The 17,464-nt window shown below is 34.2% G+C and overlaps 1 protein-coding gene across 4 annotated transcripts in view; it reads left to right on the top strand.

Moving 5' to 3' along the window:
• The window catches only part of GKAP1 (G kinase anchoring protein 1), an 80,867-nt gene extending 65,856 nt beyond the window's left edge, over positions 1-15,011 (top strand). For 2 of the 4 annotated variants that reach the window (XM_059072311.2, XM_067041273.1), the window contains 5 exons: positions 4,137-4,234; positions 7,967-8,030; positions 11,288-11,358; positions 11,860-11,937; positions 14,689-15,011. In XM_059072311.2, the coding sequence (XP_058928294.1) occupies positions 4,137-4,234; positions 7,967-8,030; positions 11,288-11,358; positions 11,860-11,937; positions 14,689-14,736 (359 nt within the window). In that variant the 3' untranslated portion in view covers positions 14,737-15,011. Of the gene's footprint in view, positions 1-4,132; positions 4,235-7,966; positions 8,031-11,287; positions 11,359-11,859; positions 11,938-14,688 lie in introns of all 4 variants that reach the window. The other 2 variants (XM_067041272.1, XM_059072312.2) reach the window with 1 other exon arrangement.
• The last annotated feature ends 2,453 nt before the right edge of the window (positions 15,012-17,464 follow it).

Raw genomic sequence — 17,464 nt, forward strand, 5'->3', positions numbered from 1 at the left:
GGAAGTCCCAACAGATGACTTTTTGAAAAGCAAGACTTCCATCCTGCCACACCATGTCCCTAAGCTTCAGTGTCTGTTGAATCAAGTGCAAATGTCCTTGACCTGACATTTAAAGCCCTCAAGCTTTTCAAACTGAGAGTCCCAACCCATTTAACCAGTCCTGAAATCAATTTAGTAGATTGCTACCAGCACTAACCAAAAAAAAAAGTTGTCAGCGTATATGATATCTGTTTGTATTTTATGAAAATTTTTTCTGTGTATATATATATGACATACAAATATATATACATACATACACTGACATGTATGTGTATTCTGGATCATGATATAAAACATTCCTTAACATGGGTCACTGTCAAGTAAGTTTGAAAGCATTGTTCTACAGTGTAGCTTCAGCCTAAGTAACTTCAGCTGTACTCTTTCCAGTTTTTTCTCCTAGCTAGAGCCAGAGCACTCCTATCACAGCGCTGGATCCTTCCCAGCTTTGCTCAAGGTTCATTTCACATGCCTTCTCCTCCCTGAAGCTCTCTCATTGCCCTATCCCAATCCAAAACACAGAAAACCTGGATATGATCTTTCCTTCTTTTTCTATACCCCATAGCATTTTGTTTTTCTTATGGCACATTTCACTCAGCACATTTTTTTTTTTTTTTTTTTTTTTTTTTTGCAGTACGAGGGCCTCTCACTGTTGTGGCCTCTCCCATTGCGGAGCACAGGCTCCGGACGCGCAGGCTCAGCGGCCATGGCTCACGGGCCCTGCTGCTCCGTGGCATGTGGGATCTTCCCGGACCAGGGCACGAACCCGTATCCCCTGCATCGGCAGGCGGACTCTCAACCACTGCGCCACCAGGGAAGCCCGCACATTTTTGTTATTATTCTTAATAGATTACAAATCCCTTGTGGACATAGACTTATACACCCTTTTATCTTCATTTTAGTATAATGTCTTCTACTTAGAAGATAAGTTTAAAATTTATTTAATGAAATATAGGACTTCATAAAAATGGGTATACATTAAAGCAATATGATTTTCTGTTTTAAAAAGTGATGTTTGTTGTAGAAATTCTGGAAATAACTGATAAGAAGTGAAGAAATTTTAATAATGGCAAAAATATTTGAGGGCTTAGTATATATTTGCCAGATATTCTATTAAGTACTTAAAATGATTATTTCATTCAGTTCTCACAGTTAACTGTGAAGTTGATAGGCATCTTTATGATCCCCAGTTTGCAGATGCAGTGGAAAAAAATTGACCCTAATCTCATTCACTTGGAGAAAACTACCATTGATACTTTGTTGTGGTCCTACTGTTCTATGGATTTACACTTTTTCCCCAATAATGTAGAAACTTACATGGACCACTTTTCAGTTAAATACAGAGATGGTGAGCAATTCAGATCATTAAGTAATACATTGACCCTTGAACAACACAGGTTTGAACTGCTTGGGTTTGCTTATACATGGATTTTTTTTTTTTTTTTTGTGGTACGCGGGCCTCTCACTGCTGTGGCCTCTCCCGTTGCGGAGCACAGGCTCCGGACGCGCAGGCTCAGCGGCCATGGCTCACGGGCCCAGCCGCTCCGCGGCATGTGGGATCTTCCCGGACCGGGGCACGAACCCGTGTCCCCTGCATCGGCAGGCGGATTCTCAACCACTGCGCCACCAGGGAAGCCCTACATGGATTTTTTTTAGTAGAGGTTGGTTGAATCTGCGGATGCAGAGGAACCACATATACAGAAGGCTGACTATATACGACTGTGTAGTTTTGATTTCTCAGAGGGATGGCGTCCCTAACCCTAACATTGTCCAAGGGTCAACTGTAGTGTTTTTACATTAAATAATAATGTTTATAGCTAAATTGCTTTCAGTTACCCACAGAGGAAAAAATTTAAATATACCAGTTTGATATAACATTGCTTACTACTGAGGTTACACACTTTTTGATTTTTTATTGGTCATATGCCTGCATATAGGTGCCATTGTTTTTTCTAGTTTTTTTCATTTACCGTTTGATTTTGTTTCCGTGTTTCTGGAGATTTTTCATCAACTTAAATCTATCAATCTTTTCCTTTTTGTTTTCTCCCTTTCATACTGTGTTCAGAAGAGCTTTCCTATTCAAAGATGTTAGCTAGTAATATTATAAAGAGTTTATTTTAATACTTAAGTGGTTTTATTTTTTAATTAAAATACTATTTTATATTATTCAATGATTATATACTCAGTATAAAACAATTTTGATGAAAGGAAATTTTTAAACAATAAAGTGAAATCTTCCATAATAATTCTAAGAGAGTTATTAAAATGTTGGTGTATGTCCTTCCAGGATTTTTTCTTTGTATATAGTATTACAATTTTGGGATCATACAGATGTGTTTTATGGTTCTGTATCATCATTTTTAGTGATTTCAGAGTTTTCAGTTTTGTAAATTTGTCATATATTTAGCCTATATCCTTATTGTTGGGCATTTAAATTGATGTCCAGTTTTTTGTTGTAGCTGCAGTGAACACTTTCATAGATACTCCCGCCTTGCGTATCTATTTAAGATAAATTCCCGGAAATGAGATATTTGGGCCATTATAATAGTATGTATATTTCTAATTTTGATCCAAATTTTTTCTTCCGAAATCATCTTATACTGTCATCTTCTTCACTAAGCTCCAACCGTGCTTGCCTCTTTACTATCCTTCAAATTCTCTAGGCTCTTTCCTGCCTCAGGGCCTTTATACCTACTGTTCTTTCTACCTGGAAAGCTCTTATCTCCCTCCGCTTTTTACTTAGCCAATTCCTACCCAGTCATTCAAGGGTCATCTTAAGGGTCATGGCCTCAGAGCTTCCCTGATCCACCAGAGAATAATCCACATTATTCCCTTTATAGCACTTTATAGCAATCCTATCTAAAAACATGCTTTGTTTCTTTTCATAATTGCTTAAACCTTGGATTCTAATTGCAGCATTTCTTTATGTAATAATATCTGCCTCCTCCACCAGACAAGTCCCATGAGGGCAAGAATCTTTTCAGTTCTGTTCACCATTGTACACCCAGCACCCAGTATAGGTGCTCAGTGAGTATTTTTGGAATAAAATTGTTGCCACATTACTCATTAGATATAGAGAACCAATATATATTCTTATGAAAAGTATGACTTTGGGTTGATTTTTTTGCATTTAAATTTATTTATTTTGGTGTATCTTACAAGATGGCAGGCATTTAACTTGATTTTTCATTTGTCCCATATACTACCATTATTCTGTAATTCAGCCTTTTCTCACTTCTTTAAAATCCCATAGTTAGTTATATTATAATAAATTCTTGTGTCTTAAATCTCTTTCTAGACTTTCTTTTCTGTTACATTGCTGTGTCAACACAGGTGCCATGACATGCTGTTTTAATTATTTTTGCTGTATAATATATAATTAACTGGTAGGCAAATTCTACTGCATTAACTTTTTGTTTCTATCCTGTATTCTCCCAGGTGAAGTTTTTACTATCTTGCTAAGTTCCAAAGAACAAAACTCTATTGAAATTTCTATTGAAATTTTATTGAATGTACAAATTAATATTTAGTAATACATAGTTTTCCTATCTAAAAACATGCTTTGTTCTGTCCTTTTCAATATTTTATCATTTATTGATCCTGAAAATTACTGAATTTTATTCTTAGGGATATTTTTTATTGCTGTCTGGAGAAAATGTTTTTTCTAGTTATAACTTCTATGTGTTAATTGCTAATATAGAGAAAACTATTTATTTTTGGTTTTTTGTATTATTTATTTTGTATTTTTCTCATAAGTTTTCAATTCTTTTAAGTTTTTAAGATAGACTAATAACAACTTGTCAGAGACCACTTTAGTATGTTTATTCCAGGATGGAAATATCATTTCAAAGCCCTGATATTGTTCTAGGTTACGTTTGTAGTTTGAGATTAGGCATAAATATCTTATTTGCTTGTACTGTACATAATTACATTTATAAAATTGAGTACAAGTGGAAATGTAGTCAACAATTTAGGTTGCTTTAGAAAATGAATTAAAATTGGGACTTTTTTTCCGTCTTAAACCTTTCAAAAAGGATATTGTAAATCAGAATTGGCAGAACTGTCTTAGTTCTAAAATGGTGTTTTCCTCCTTTAGGAAGTAGTTCTAAAAGATGGAAGAATTGAAAGACTAAAGTTGGAACTTGAAAGAAAAGATGCTGAAATCCAGAAGCTGAAAAATGTGATCACTCAGTGGGAGGTTTGTATATATTTACTGTTGTAAACTATAAAATAATTCTATAAATTGGTACATTTTCTGTTTTTATTATATTGAAATATGCTTAATATTTGATAGAAATAATATTTCTGCTATTTAGGTTTTTTTAACTAATTATATATAATCTGAATGATAGTATACTTTTATCATAGTAAAATACATATAACATTAAATTTTCCATTTTAACCATTTTTAAGTGTACGATTCAGTGGCATTAAGTACTTTCTCAGTGTTGTGTAACCATCACCACTATTTCCAGAACTTTTTCATCATCCCAAACAGAAACTCTGTACCCATTAAACTCCCTATTTCCCCTTCTACTGCAATCCTTGATAACCTCTAATCTCTGTAAATTTGCCTATTCTAAGTACTTCCTATAAGTGGAATCATATATTTGTCCTTTTGTGTCTGCCTTATTTCACTTGGCATGTTTTCAGCCTGCATATCCATGTTGTAGCATGTTATCAGAACTTAATTCCTTTTTATGGCTGAATAATACTCCACTGTATGTATATACCATGTTTTTTTGTTTATTCGTCTGTTGATGGACACTTGCACTATTTCCACCTTTTGGCTATTGTGAATAATACAGCTATGAACATTGGTGTACAAGTATCTGAGTCCCTGCTTTCAATTCTTTTGGTATATACCTACGAGTGGAATTTCTAAATCATATGGTAATTCTATGTTTAACATTTTTTTTTTTTTTTTTTTTTTTGTGGTACGTGGGCCTCTCACTGTTGTGGCCTCTCCCGTTGCGGAGCACAGGCTCCTGATACGCAGGCTCAGCGGCCATGGCTCATGGGCCCAGCCGCTCTGCGGCATGTGGATCCTCCCGGATTGGGGCACAAACCCGTGTCCCCTGCATCGGCAGGCGGACTCTCAACCACTGTGCCACCAGGGAAGCCCTATGTTTAACTTTTTAAGGAACCATCAAACTGTTTTCCTTAACAGCTGCACCATGTTACATTTCCACCAGCAATGAACAAGGGTACCAGTTTCTTCACATCCTTGCCAACACTTGTCATTTATACATTTTTTTAAACCACAAACCTATTCCTCTCCTTTCTTAGGCTTTTAAAAAAATCTCTTATTCATCTCAAGTATCATTCTCTTTTTGAACTAATATTTATTCACTCAACAATTATTTGTTCAATGCCTGTAATAGGCCAGGTGCTTTTCTGGACCCTGTGTATGTAATAGTGAAAAAAAGTCAAGTTCCAGCCCTGCTGGTTCTTATATTTCCCTTCCTTGTCTACTCATGCCTTTAAGAATTATCCCTGTTAAAACCTTTTTGAACTACACCCACTTCTGCCTCAGCTTTTTGTCATTTATATTTTCTTTTAATTTTTTTGAGCACTTACCATGTGTTAGGCACAGTGAATACAAAGATGAGTAAGAAGCTCATAGTCTAATGTAGAAGATAATCATGTAAATAATTGCAGTACAGTGTAGAATTTGTGATTGAGATCTGACAGAGTGCTCCAGAAGCCCAGAAACAGGAATGAATCCGTTGCTGCTATTGAAAATTGGTAAAGGTTTCACCAAAAAAAAAAGTTTTTCCAGATAGAACAGTGCATACAAGGCATGAGAATGGTAGGAAATGCATTGTTACTGACGTTTAGAGAAATGCAAAGTTGTAGAAAGTGAGATTGGGGTTGTTAGTTGAGGTCAGTATTTGAATGTATTTGCATTTTAGACAAGGAGGGGGCAGTGAAGGCTTTAGAAGGGAAGTGACATGAGAATTGTTTTGTGGAAGATAATGCACATAGCTGAGGCCTGGAGTGAAGACTGGTAACAAAATTAACAGGTACTGAGTGTAAGAGGAAGAACACATTTTTAACTGGTTTGGGGAAACGGAACTAATAGATCTTGTTTTGGACATGTTGAGTTTGAAATGGCTGTGGATGCAGGCATAGATGTTCAGGATGTTGACCATCTCTGTTGGACACATTGAAGTCACACCATATGTGCGTTTAACTTTGTGTTCTCTTTTTCATGAAGTTAAAAATACTAATGAGGGCACTGTATTTCATATGTTCTTTATTATAAATTGCACAGTACTAGGATTTTATACTCTTATGTTTTCATAGATACATTTACTGTTCAGGATTGTAAATGCAAAACTATATGTTATTTTTATCGCAGTATAAAGAATATTCGGGGTAATTTTGTTCATTTGCGATTTTTGCTTTATGAGCTGGCTTTAGGTCTTGAAGACTAACTAAAGACATGCTTCTGTATACACTGATCTGAACCTTGGAGAAAAAGCTTGAGCTAAAGATAGAGTTTGATGAGATATTAACATTGATTGAAACCCTAAGAGTGAGAATTTCATAGTGGATACGGTTTTATATTCCCAGTAGATATATTTCTATATTCATAGTGAGTATAGTTGTAGTTGACTGTATTTGTTTTTCCCCTTCATATTTTTGTTTCCATCTGACTTATCTCCCTCTTTCATTACTTAGCTTCTCAAAAGTCCTACTCCCTTTTATGTTTACTTCTTCCATTCAATGTAGTCTGCAGTATTACTCAGTAACATTATTGATTTATCCTCAGCAATTTACTGGACAGAGTATTTAGTAAAAGTCATCTATTGGACTTAATTAAAAATACATCAACTTTGTTTTACAAGAAAGATTTTTGAATCTGGTATCTTCTGTACATATCTGTGTACATGTTGAGAGAAGAAATTACAAGTTTCTTATATTGATCTGTTTTCTTTCCCTGACCTCTTGTATTTCTATAGTTACTAAATATATTGTTTTCTCTAATGTATTAATGTATTAAATATTTATAAATACTTCAATGTGTGCTATAAGACACGTTGAATAAGAGTAGTGTAGGGGAAAATTCCCTGGAATATGGATGTTAATGTGGGAACACAATTCCAAAATTGTTTATAATGTATAATTGTGTCATTCATGTAGTCTGAAAAGAAGCTAAGCCATTTTTTTAAAGTTGAAAAATAATTGAAAGATATTTCAGTAAATTACTAATTCATTTCAGCCAAAATGTAAGTAATTCAAAAATTACTTTAAAAATATTTAGTTAATTAAATAACAAAAGATTAGTAAAGCCTTAATTGAGCAAATATAAAACTGTGCTGTATAGTAACTACTACACATGATGTAAAATTAATACACTACATGGGTTTTAAATACATAAAAGTAAAATTTTAAATTTTTATATATAAAAATAAAATAAAATAAAAATTGCAATTAAATAAAACTAAATACAGTTGCAAGTCATTTTCTCAGTAACACTGGCCACGTTTCCAGTAGTTAGTAGCCACATATTGGACAGTGGCCGATAAAGAACAGATATAGAGAGTTCTAGTATAGTCCTGGTATAGAACTATGAATCATTTTTCTTTTTGTTTTCATATAATTATTTTGAATTGTATAAGGATTTTACTTTGAGGAAGAAAAGAGAAAGACTCTTCAGGAAAATTTAGTTTTATTCTGAGTTTTCTCTGCTTTTATTCTACTCTTCTTAAATACAATCACCTATAATATTGATTTGTATTATTATACGAGGAATTTAATTAAGCAGTAGACAGTTGTGAATACATTTTCCTCCATCTTTTTTCTTTCATAAGTAATTTATGTCTTTGAGCAAGCCTAGATTCATAGCTCCATAAATTGGTAGTAAATCATTAATTATATCATTTACTTTTTAAAAATTAAATCTTTTTTCCTTGATTATTAGGCAAAGTATAAAGAAGTAAAGGCAAGAAATGCACAGTTATTGAAAATGCTTCAGGAAGGTGAAAGTAAGTGATTTCTGTGTTTTTAGAATTAAAAGTTAATCTTAAAAATATTTGAAGATAACGTTTCAAGATATATGATTTATTAATTCAACAAAATAAAAAGGTTTCCCAAAAGGATACAAACTGGATTATTGTTGATAATTTTATTATTACAAGTCTCTTTTGCAGCACCTTAGTATTAACACAAGTTTACAACTATTCAGCTAAGAAACTCTTCAAATTTCAATTCTTTTAAATTATTGGAGTACATTTAGAGGGAAGACAAGAAAACATTTGCTTAAGATTCTGTTTATTAATTATTAGAGGAGAAGGCCTGTTATGATTTTAGGTTTTCCTTCTACCCCTCCCACCTGCACCCGCCCTGACTCTTCATACATTTGCTGCCACTCTAAACTTTTGGCAGTAGATTACCAGCAGGAAGCCAAGGAAATCAATCAAAAAAGATTAGAGATAATAACATTAGTAAGGTTGACGTTATATGAAACCCCCCAAATCAGTTGCATTCCTGAATATGAATACCTAGTGACACTAACCTTGAAAGCTCTCTGAAAATTTTCCATTAATAACAGAAAGGGAAGTGTGTATTAAATTTGCAAAAGAAAATGAACCATAAAAGAGACATAGAGAAAGACATGAATAGATGAGAAAGTCTTCTGAATAGACAAAATTAAGTGTAATAAACAATTTCCCTTGTTAACCAATGTTAATGAAATCCCAAATATAGCTCCTGTGAGTACTGTATAGCACTTGAGAAATTATGAAGCTCACCTTAAACGATAAGTAAACAAGATACCCCAAATTGTTTCAAATATGAAGATACTGGAAGTGGAATTGTCCAACCAAATATTTAAACTATTAAATAACAGTTATCAAAAACCAGAAATCACATCCAGCTGAACAGAATATATAGTCTTGAAGTAGAGTCAAACATTTTTTATGACTTTATGATTTTTATAATATAACTTAACTGTTACAAGCTTAACTATGATAAAATAGAAGTTAAATAATAATGGGAAAAGGCATTTGAACAATTAGATATCAGTATCCTGAGATTAATTTAGATATGCATGTCACTGAGCTCCATGTGGATCATTAAATGAATAAAATTATGAAAATAATTGCTTACAAGATATATTTCTAATTGAAGAAAGTAAGGGTATCATTGAACATTGGATGTATGATTTTTAAATACCTAAAAATAAAGTAATATTCCTTAAGGAAACATTTGTGAAAAGTGAGAAAATTAACTGATAAAAACTCTCAAAAATAGATTAAAGGGGCTTACCTGGTGGCACAGTGGTTAAGAATCTGCCTGCCAATGCAGGGGACACAGGTTTGATCCCTGGTCCAGAAAAATCCCACATGCCGCAGAGCAACTAAGCCAGTGTGCCACAATTGCTGAGCCTGTGGTCTAGAGCCCACAAGCCACAACTGCTGAGCCCGGGTGCCACAACTACTGAAGCCCGTGTGCTTAGAGCCTGGGCTGTGCAACAGAGAAGCCACTGCAGTTAGAAGCCCGTGCACCGCAACGAAGACTAGCCCCCGCTTGCCGTAACTAGAGAAAGCCCACATGCAGCAACGAAGACCCAACACAGCCAAAAATAAATAAATAAAATAAATAAATTTTAAAAAATAGATTAAAAATGGCTACCAGTAAATAATATCAGTGTCCATACTCTGTACTATAGTCCAAGTAGAACAATTTTATACAGGACCATGACATGAAAAATACAGTACGTTAGAGTTTACAAACTCTAGCATTTATACTATAAATACAGTCAGTTATGTTACAGTATAACATGTGTTCCTAAAAATCACTAATCTCTATAAAATCATACAGTTAAAACCACAAAGTTTATGGGGAAAATGGAGTTAGGAGCATACAATACTCAAAAATTTCATCAGTGACACATTTTAAAAAAAGGGAACCTAATAAAAACAGTAACAGTTTTATACATGTTAAAATGGTTGAACACATAAATACTATAATAAATATGGCACTTTACTTTGAAGACAACCTAAAGTTTGCTGTAGAAGTAGGTTTCAGAAGGGTTGCAGCTTGTATGTGTTACTGTTAAGTGATGGAAGGATGGAAAGTTAGTGTGGTTCTTGACACAGTGCACTGAAAGAGCTGGTAGATATTTGAGGTGTGTGAGTGGGTGCAGTTTTCCTTGTTCATGAAATTGTGCTTAAGCATTAAGTACACAATTCATGTTATATTCATGTTGTTCTCCGATGTATCAGTCTCTTTGAAACACAAAACAGCATTATAGGAAAATTGACTGTAGTTAAAATATTACATAATTGTTAAAAATCACTAGTTCTCAGTGAGTGCGTTTAATTCTGAGGATGGAGGAGTAGAAAGTATAACTTGTAAAAGTTCCCAAGTTGATTCTTAAGGGACTGTGATTTGTTTCTTGACACAACATCTCACCTTAGTGCATATCATATTAAACTATGAAAAATAAATTTGAATGACAGTTATATTGGTGGAGCTGTGGTGATATCAGTACTCATATATTTCAACATTTCTTCCTTTACTCATTTTATTAGTTTTACCTCTTCAGTCTCTCCTAGCTTTTCAAAGTTGAAGAATTAGTTTTTCATGTATTAGCCTTTACCATAGGTTAAGTAAATTGTCAGCCATGTGGAAATTTTTAAAGCTTAGGGAACACAGAGGCCAAAGAATAGATCTCTTGCTTCCCCAAAGAGGGAAAAACCTCGATACAAATGAACAGTTCTGAGACCACAGATGTTATATGATTAACTGTGCTCATATGCGCTAACACTTACTTGATAGTGCTTTAATGGTATGAAAAGTCATATAAAAATAATTCTTGTGGGCCTTATGATATGCACACCTTGACAATTTAACAAAACAAAAACACTCTACATTGTTTTTAAAATCTTGCTTTAAGATTAGTTGACGCATTTTAAAGTTTTTTTTCCCTATGTGAAATATTTTATTTTCTCTGTCCTTGTCCTTTTTAGTATAAATGGAAAAAAATCTCTTGTCATATCTATACAATTAATATTTTAACACCATAAATGTAGAATTTCCAATAAAAGCTGCTGTGGTGATAATAATGATCAGAATTTACCAGTGAAAATTAAGAGGTATAAATAGGGTCAAGAAGTACATTAAGTATGAGGACAATTAATCTTTGTCTGACTGCATTGCTGTCTTGGTTCACTAAAAGTATTGTTAAAGTATGTGAGTGATTGAAAAGATTATACTGCTGTTTTTCCTTTTTTGTCAGTGAAAGATAAAGCAGAAATACTTCTGCAAGTTGATGAATCACAAAGTATCAAGAATGAGCTAACGATACAGGTAAGAAAAACTATATATAGGACTGGTTATATTAAGCTGTTCTTTAGTCCTGAATTATGAAACTTGACTAAACAAAAACACAGCCCATCAAGACTGCAAACCATACTTCATTATTATTATGTAATAGCAAATGATTGAAAATTCTGTTTACTGAACTGAGGGAGGTATGTATGTCCTAAAGAATAGGGGAAGATAAGGTTGTATTTTAGCTGATGTGGGCTGAATATAGAGATAGAAAGGACAGACAGAACTTACTGTTCATGGACTTGATTTTCTCCCCTTCCCATCCTTATTCTTTGGTCTTGTCTTAGAACAGTGAGCTTGCCCTATGTATCTTTAATATACAGCTGAATAAAATGCCTAATTGAAATTGTTTGTGAGGAGAGAGGTTCTCTTCTAATGCTCATTAATCTCATGGTCAAAAATTATCATTGTGAATAACAAGAGTATTTACCAAAAAAGACCAAAAAAAGTCTTTTTTTATTGAATATTTGGTTATAGGTAACTTCACTTCATGCTGCATTAGAACAAGAAAGATCTAAAGTGAAAGTATTACAAGCAGAATTAGCCAGATATCAGGTATGCTTTTATAATTATGAAAGTGTTTTCATCACAAATAATACATTTGGAATAGGTATATACATGTGAGAATAAATGTACTGTTTTATTCTTAGGCCAAAATTTATTCACCAAACATATTGATAATTTTGTTATTATTGGTTATATAATTTACATTGTAGAAAGTGTTAAGTTTATTCTAGACATTGGTATATACAGCAATAACTAAAGTAACTCAAAAAGACCCTTGGTACTATATAGATGATGTGAGATATGTGCCAGTGAATCATATCGAGGGAAGGTACATAATGACATTTATCCCATTATATAATAAGTTTGATCACTTGGGTACAGCCATCTCTCCTAGATATCTTCATTGTAATGATATCTTTCCCCCTTTGTAATTAATAAATAATATGTGAAGTTATAGTTTGAGATTGTATGAATATCCTTTTCTTTTTACCCAATGATTTTAGCATCCAGATTAATGATATTTTTATCAGTTATTATTTTGGTAGTTGCAAAATAGTGATTTTTCTAATTCTATCATTTCTTCTGCATTTACAAGATGGCATTCAGCATTTTATTCTGGGTGAAGCAGTAAACACTATCAGGGCTTTGTTTCAATATATGTGTATATGAGTAAATATACACAAACACACATATTTGTATATGCGTATGTATGTGTGTCTATGTCATGATATAAAATGAGTTAATTGAGGTGGGGTCATAGTCAAAAAAGTTTGAAAGCCACCACTGGTGGCTTAGAGAACATAAAAGTTGTTTAGCTCCAGCTTTGACATCAATCCAGGAAGGAAGATTCCCTTTGCCTGGGAAGCTTTGAAAAGGATCTTTGAATTATTATTATTTTTTTAAAACTCTTGTTTAGAAGAAAGGTAAGAGTTTTAAGCTATATAACATTGGTACCTCTGTATAGTGGGTATCTACCTTGTAGAAAGTTTTTTAGTAAATTTATTTTTTATTGCCTTGCTATCAGGAAGTAAATCTTATTTTTAACACCTGTCATTATACATCTCAAGTTTCATATAACCTCTTCATACTTTTTTTTTCTCTGAATGAATCTTTGCAAAACTTTTATTTGGTCAGGACTGAATAATAGCATTCTCATACTTGATTTTTTTTTTTTTTTTAAAGAAGGTTGGTTGTAGACATGTTTTTGAACACCAAGAGGGAGGTTATGGGCAGAAAAAAGGTGAAACAAACAAAGAGAAGCTGCCAACATTATTAAATAGGTCTGGGTTCCATGTGCCCTTGATATAAACCACGACTCTAAAAAATATGCTTTCACAGACAAGTAGTTCCCAAACTTGGCTGATCATCAGAATTTCTTGGGAACTTTTTGATTGTTCAGCCCACTACTAATTATCATAAGTAAATAGGCTGGGACAAAGTCTAGATCTCAGAATTTAAAAAATATTACTACTTAGGTGACTCTAGTAATTAACCAAGTCGATTCTAGTAATTAACCAAGTCTGAGTATCATTGCCATAGCTTGTAAAATGGTAGAAAAATTATAAAATTATTATAAATACATCAAACCATTATTTATGGTTAAAATAGAGGGTAGAATAGTTATAGATGATTAAATTTTTTTGTACCTTTGTGCTTTCCATATTTTTAAAATGATTATTTGCTTTTTGCATCAGAGTAAGGCAGAAAATATTGTGAAAAGTAATTAATGAAAAATACTTCCTGTCTTTTAAGCCACCTTTCTCTTTCTTTGGCTCAAGTCAAATACCATTGATGGCATTTCACTTGGAGGAAATTAAATACAGATTTATATATGTCACTGAGCAATATGAAGAGTATAATCTTTTCAACACACTGATGAACAAAATCAGATTTCTAATGCTGTCTTACATGAACAAAACTATACAGAACTTGAATTAGAAATTGAATTACCCAAAAGGGTAATGAAGTGAATCAACAAATTTGCTGATCATATGGAGTAAATTGTCTATTTTGATCAATTTATTTATTTATTTTTTTGGGTGCATTGGGTCTTCGTTGCTGTGCGCGGGCTTTCTCTGGTTGCAGCGAACAGGGGCTACTCTTCGTTGTGGTGCAGACTTCTCATTGCAGTGGCTTCTCGTGGTGGAGCATGGGTTCTAGTTGCGTGGGCTTCAGTAGTTGCAGCACGAAGGCTCAGTAGTTGTGGCACACAGGCCCTTGAGCACGTGGGCTTCAGTAGTTGCGGCGTGTGGGCTCAGTAGTTGCAACGCGCAGGCTCTAGGTCATGTAGGCTTCAGTAGTTGTGGCGTGTGGGCTCAGTGGTGTGGCTCGCAGGCTCCAGCGCACAGGCTCAGAAGTTGTGGCTCACGGGCTTAGTTGCTCTGTGGCACGTGGGATCTTCCCAGACCAGGGATCGAACCCTGCATTGGCAGGTGGATTCTTAACCAATGCGCCACCAGGGAAGTCCTGATCAAAATTTTTATTAAAAAAAAAAAATCTGGGACAGTGCAAATGAGCTCTAAAAAATAAGATACTGGTGATCAGACTAAGTCCAGACTAGTTCAAATAGATAACTGTTTTCTACAACCTACTTTAACCGTTTGTAAAATAATAACAGTTATTGCTATTTAAAATATGTAAAAATAATTTAGTGGTATGTTCATTCAAATATGCAACAAACTCAGAAAAGAAGTTCCTTCCTTTTCATAGTAAAAAATGCCTTTGATCTCATTTATTCTTGAAAAGAAAATGCCCCCAAAATGTTATTTCCTAAATAATTTACCCTATTTTTCTTTACAGGGTGGCAGAAAAGGGAAAAGAAACTCTGAATCCAACCAGTGTAGGTGATTCCATTAGCCTTTGAGGTCAACACAAAAATTAAAACTTTCAGGGTTTTGCAAAAATGTATATATTTAATTCTGTGCAACTGCTGAACTATGCAGTTTTTGTTGAAGAAACTTAAAATGATTAGCTCACTAATGGTTTATAATTTTATGTCCTTTTGGCTTAAAGTGAAAAGAAGAAAAATAGACTTCCAGCACAACTCAATGATTATTGTTTACTATTCGTACTTCTTATCACCTTAGTTTTTCATCAGTCAATAAAATTAATTTACTCTTCCATTAATGTTTGATTTTTTAAAAATTTCAGAAACAGTGTGAAAGTATCGTTTTTGCTTTTAGCACAATCAATTTAATTGGATTTAAGCTCAGTGAATATTTATGCAGCACTTTGTGCATGCTATACCCTATAGAACATACAAGATATCCTCAAATGGCTTATGCTCAGGGGAAATAGAAGGTGGGGGTGGGTAATGACAACAGTAACAAAAAATTACCATAATATTAGAGTGTGATATCACATTGTTTGGAAATTGAGAAAACTTGCATGAGACATTGGGTTGGCCAAAAGGTGCCTTCGGTTTTTAAGTAAAAATAAAAGACACATTTTTCATTTTCACCAAGAACTTTATTGAACAACATATTCACCCTTTTGTTCCACTACTACCTTCTGCCATTTTTCAGGCAACTTCATAATTCCATCTTACCAAAACTTTTTTATCTTTTTGAGCAAAGAACTGTTCCAGGTGCCTTTTACAGTCTTCCAGGGAATTGAAATTTTTTCCATTAAGAATTTTGTTAAAGACCTAAATAAATGGAAATCCAAAGGTGCAATGTCTGGTGAATACAGCGGATGAATCAGTACTTCCCAGCTAAGCTGTAACAGTTTTTACCTGGTCATCAAAGAAACATGTGTCCTTGCTGGAAGATTATGCATTTTCTGTTGACTAAATCTGGATGCTTTTTGTCGAGTGCTGCTTTCAGTTGGTCTAATTGGGAGCAGTACTTGTTGGAATTAATTGTTGGGTTTTCCGGAAGGAGCTTATAATAGAGGACTATTATGAGTCCCTTCCAATCCCACCATATACACAACATCACCTTCTTTGGATTGAAGACAGACCTTTGGTGTGGTTGGTGGTGGTTCATTTCACTTGCCCCATAATGTCTTCTGTGCCACATTATTGTACAGTATCCACTTTGCATCACTCATCACACTTTGTTTTAAAAATGGAATGTTTTGATTACGTTTAAGTAGAGAATGGCATGCAGAAATAAGGTCAGGAAGGTATTTTTCGCTAAACTGACGTAGAACCCAAACATCTAAGCGATTAACATAACCAAGCTGGTGCAAATGATTTTCAGTGCTTGATTTGGATATTTTTGAGTATGTCGGCTATCTCCTGCATGGCATAAAGTTGCTTCTTCTCAGTTAATGTCTTGATTTGAGCACTGTCAACTTCAACTGGTCTACCCAACCATGGAGCATTGTCCAGCGAGAAATCTCAGGCACGAAACTTTGCAAACCACTTTTGACACGTTCAGTCAGTCACAGCACCTTCTCCATACACTACACAAATCTTTTTTTGCATTTCAGTTGTGTTTTTACCTTTCTTGAAATAATACAGCATAATATGCTGAAAAAGTTGCTTTTTTCTTCTGTCCTCAATATTAAAATGGCTACAGAAAAATTCACCAATTTTGATGTCTTTTTTAAAAGGCACACTGATATGACAGCTGTCACATACAATCTAACAAAATTGTTTTGAATGAAGTTAAAGACAACTAAGTGCTACTAGAGCCATCTTACGGAAAAAACTGAATGAACCTTTTGGCCAACCCAGTAGTTTTTTGGAGGGTGGATACCTTTTCTGTAAATTTTTTGAGAAGCATCCTAGGCAGAAGGAGCAAACGCTGGGCTGAAATATTTATTTAAAGGACAGTCTGGCTTGAGGACAGAAGTGTGACACACTGAGAATAGGAAGAGTGTTGATGTGGGGAAGGAATGAAGATAGATTTTTTTTATTCATATAATCAATTCGCAGTTTATGGGACTGATTTATTTATTTATTTATTTATTTTTTGTGGTACGTGGGCCCCTCACTGTTGCGGCCTCTCCCATTGCGGAGCACAGGCTCCGGACATGCAGGCTCAGTGGCCATGGCTCACAGGCCCAGCTGCTCCGCGGCATGTGGGATCTTCTGGGACCGGGGCATGAACCCGTGTCCCCTGCATCGGCAGGCGGACTCTCAACCACTGCGCCACCAGGGAAGCCCGGGACTGATTTATTTTTTAGTGTAGTCAGTGAAATACAAATATGATGCATTAAAATACAGAGTTTTTTGTTTTATAACAAAGGTAAACACATAAATACTGGTATTGGCCTCCAAAAGCAGCATTTATATGAAAGACTCCATGACAGTCTTTAATAAGAAAAAATACTTAATGTCATCATTGTTTATACGTCTGGCTTCTTCCGTGCGGTTACATGAACATTGCAAAGAATTGTTGCTTATTATTCTCAACACTTAGTTCTCTATGTAGCACAGAGTAGATGTTAAATAATTATTTGTTTAATTAATTGATAAAGTGGTAAAGCTTTTTAAGATAGTTTTCCCCTAATTTTACCTTTGATTAAGAATAGGTACCATAAGAACCTACTTAATTACTTAAATATATTTGGTAATCCATGGTAGCATATTTTTCAATCCAGTGATGAACAAAATCAAATTTCTAAT

Source organism: Kogia breviceps, chromosome 8, assembly GCF_026419965.1.
Source record: "Kogia breviceps isolate mKogBre1 chromosome 8, mKogBre1 haplotype 1, whole genome shotgun sequence".
NCBI classification, from domain to species: Eukaryota; Metazoa; Chordata; class Mammalia; order Artiodactyla; family Physeteridae; genus Kogia; species Kogia breviceps.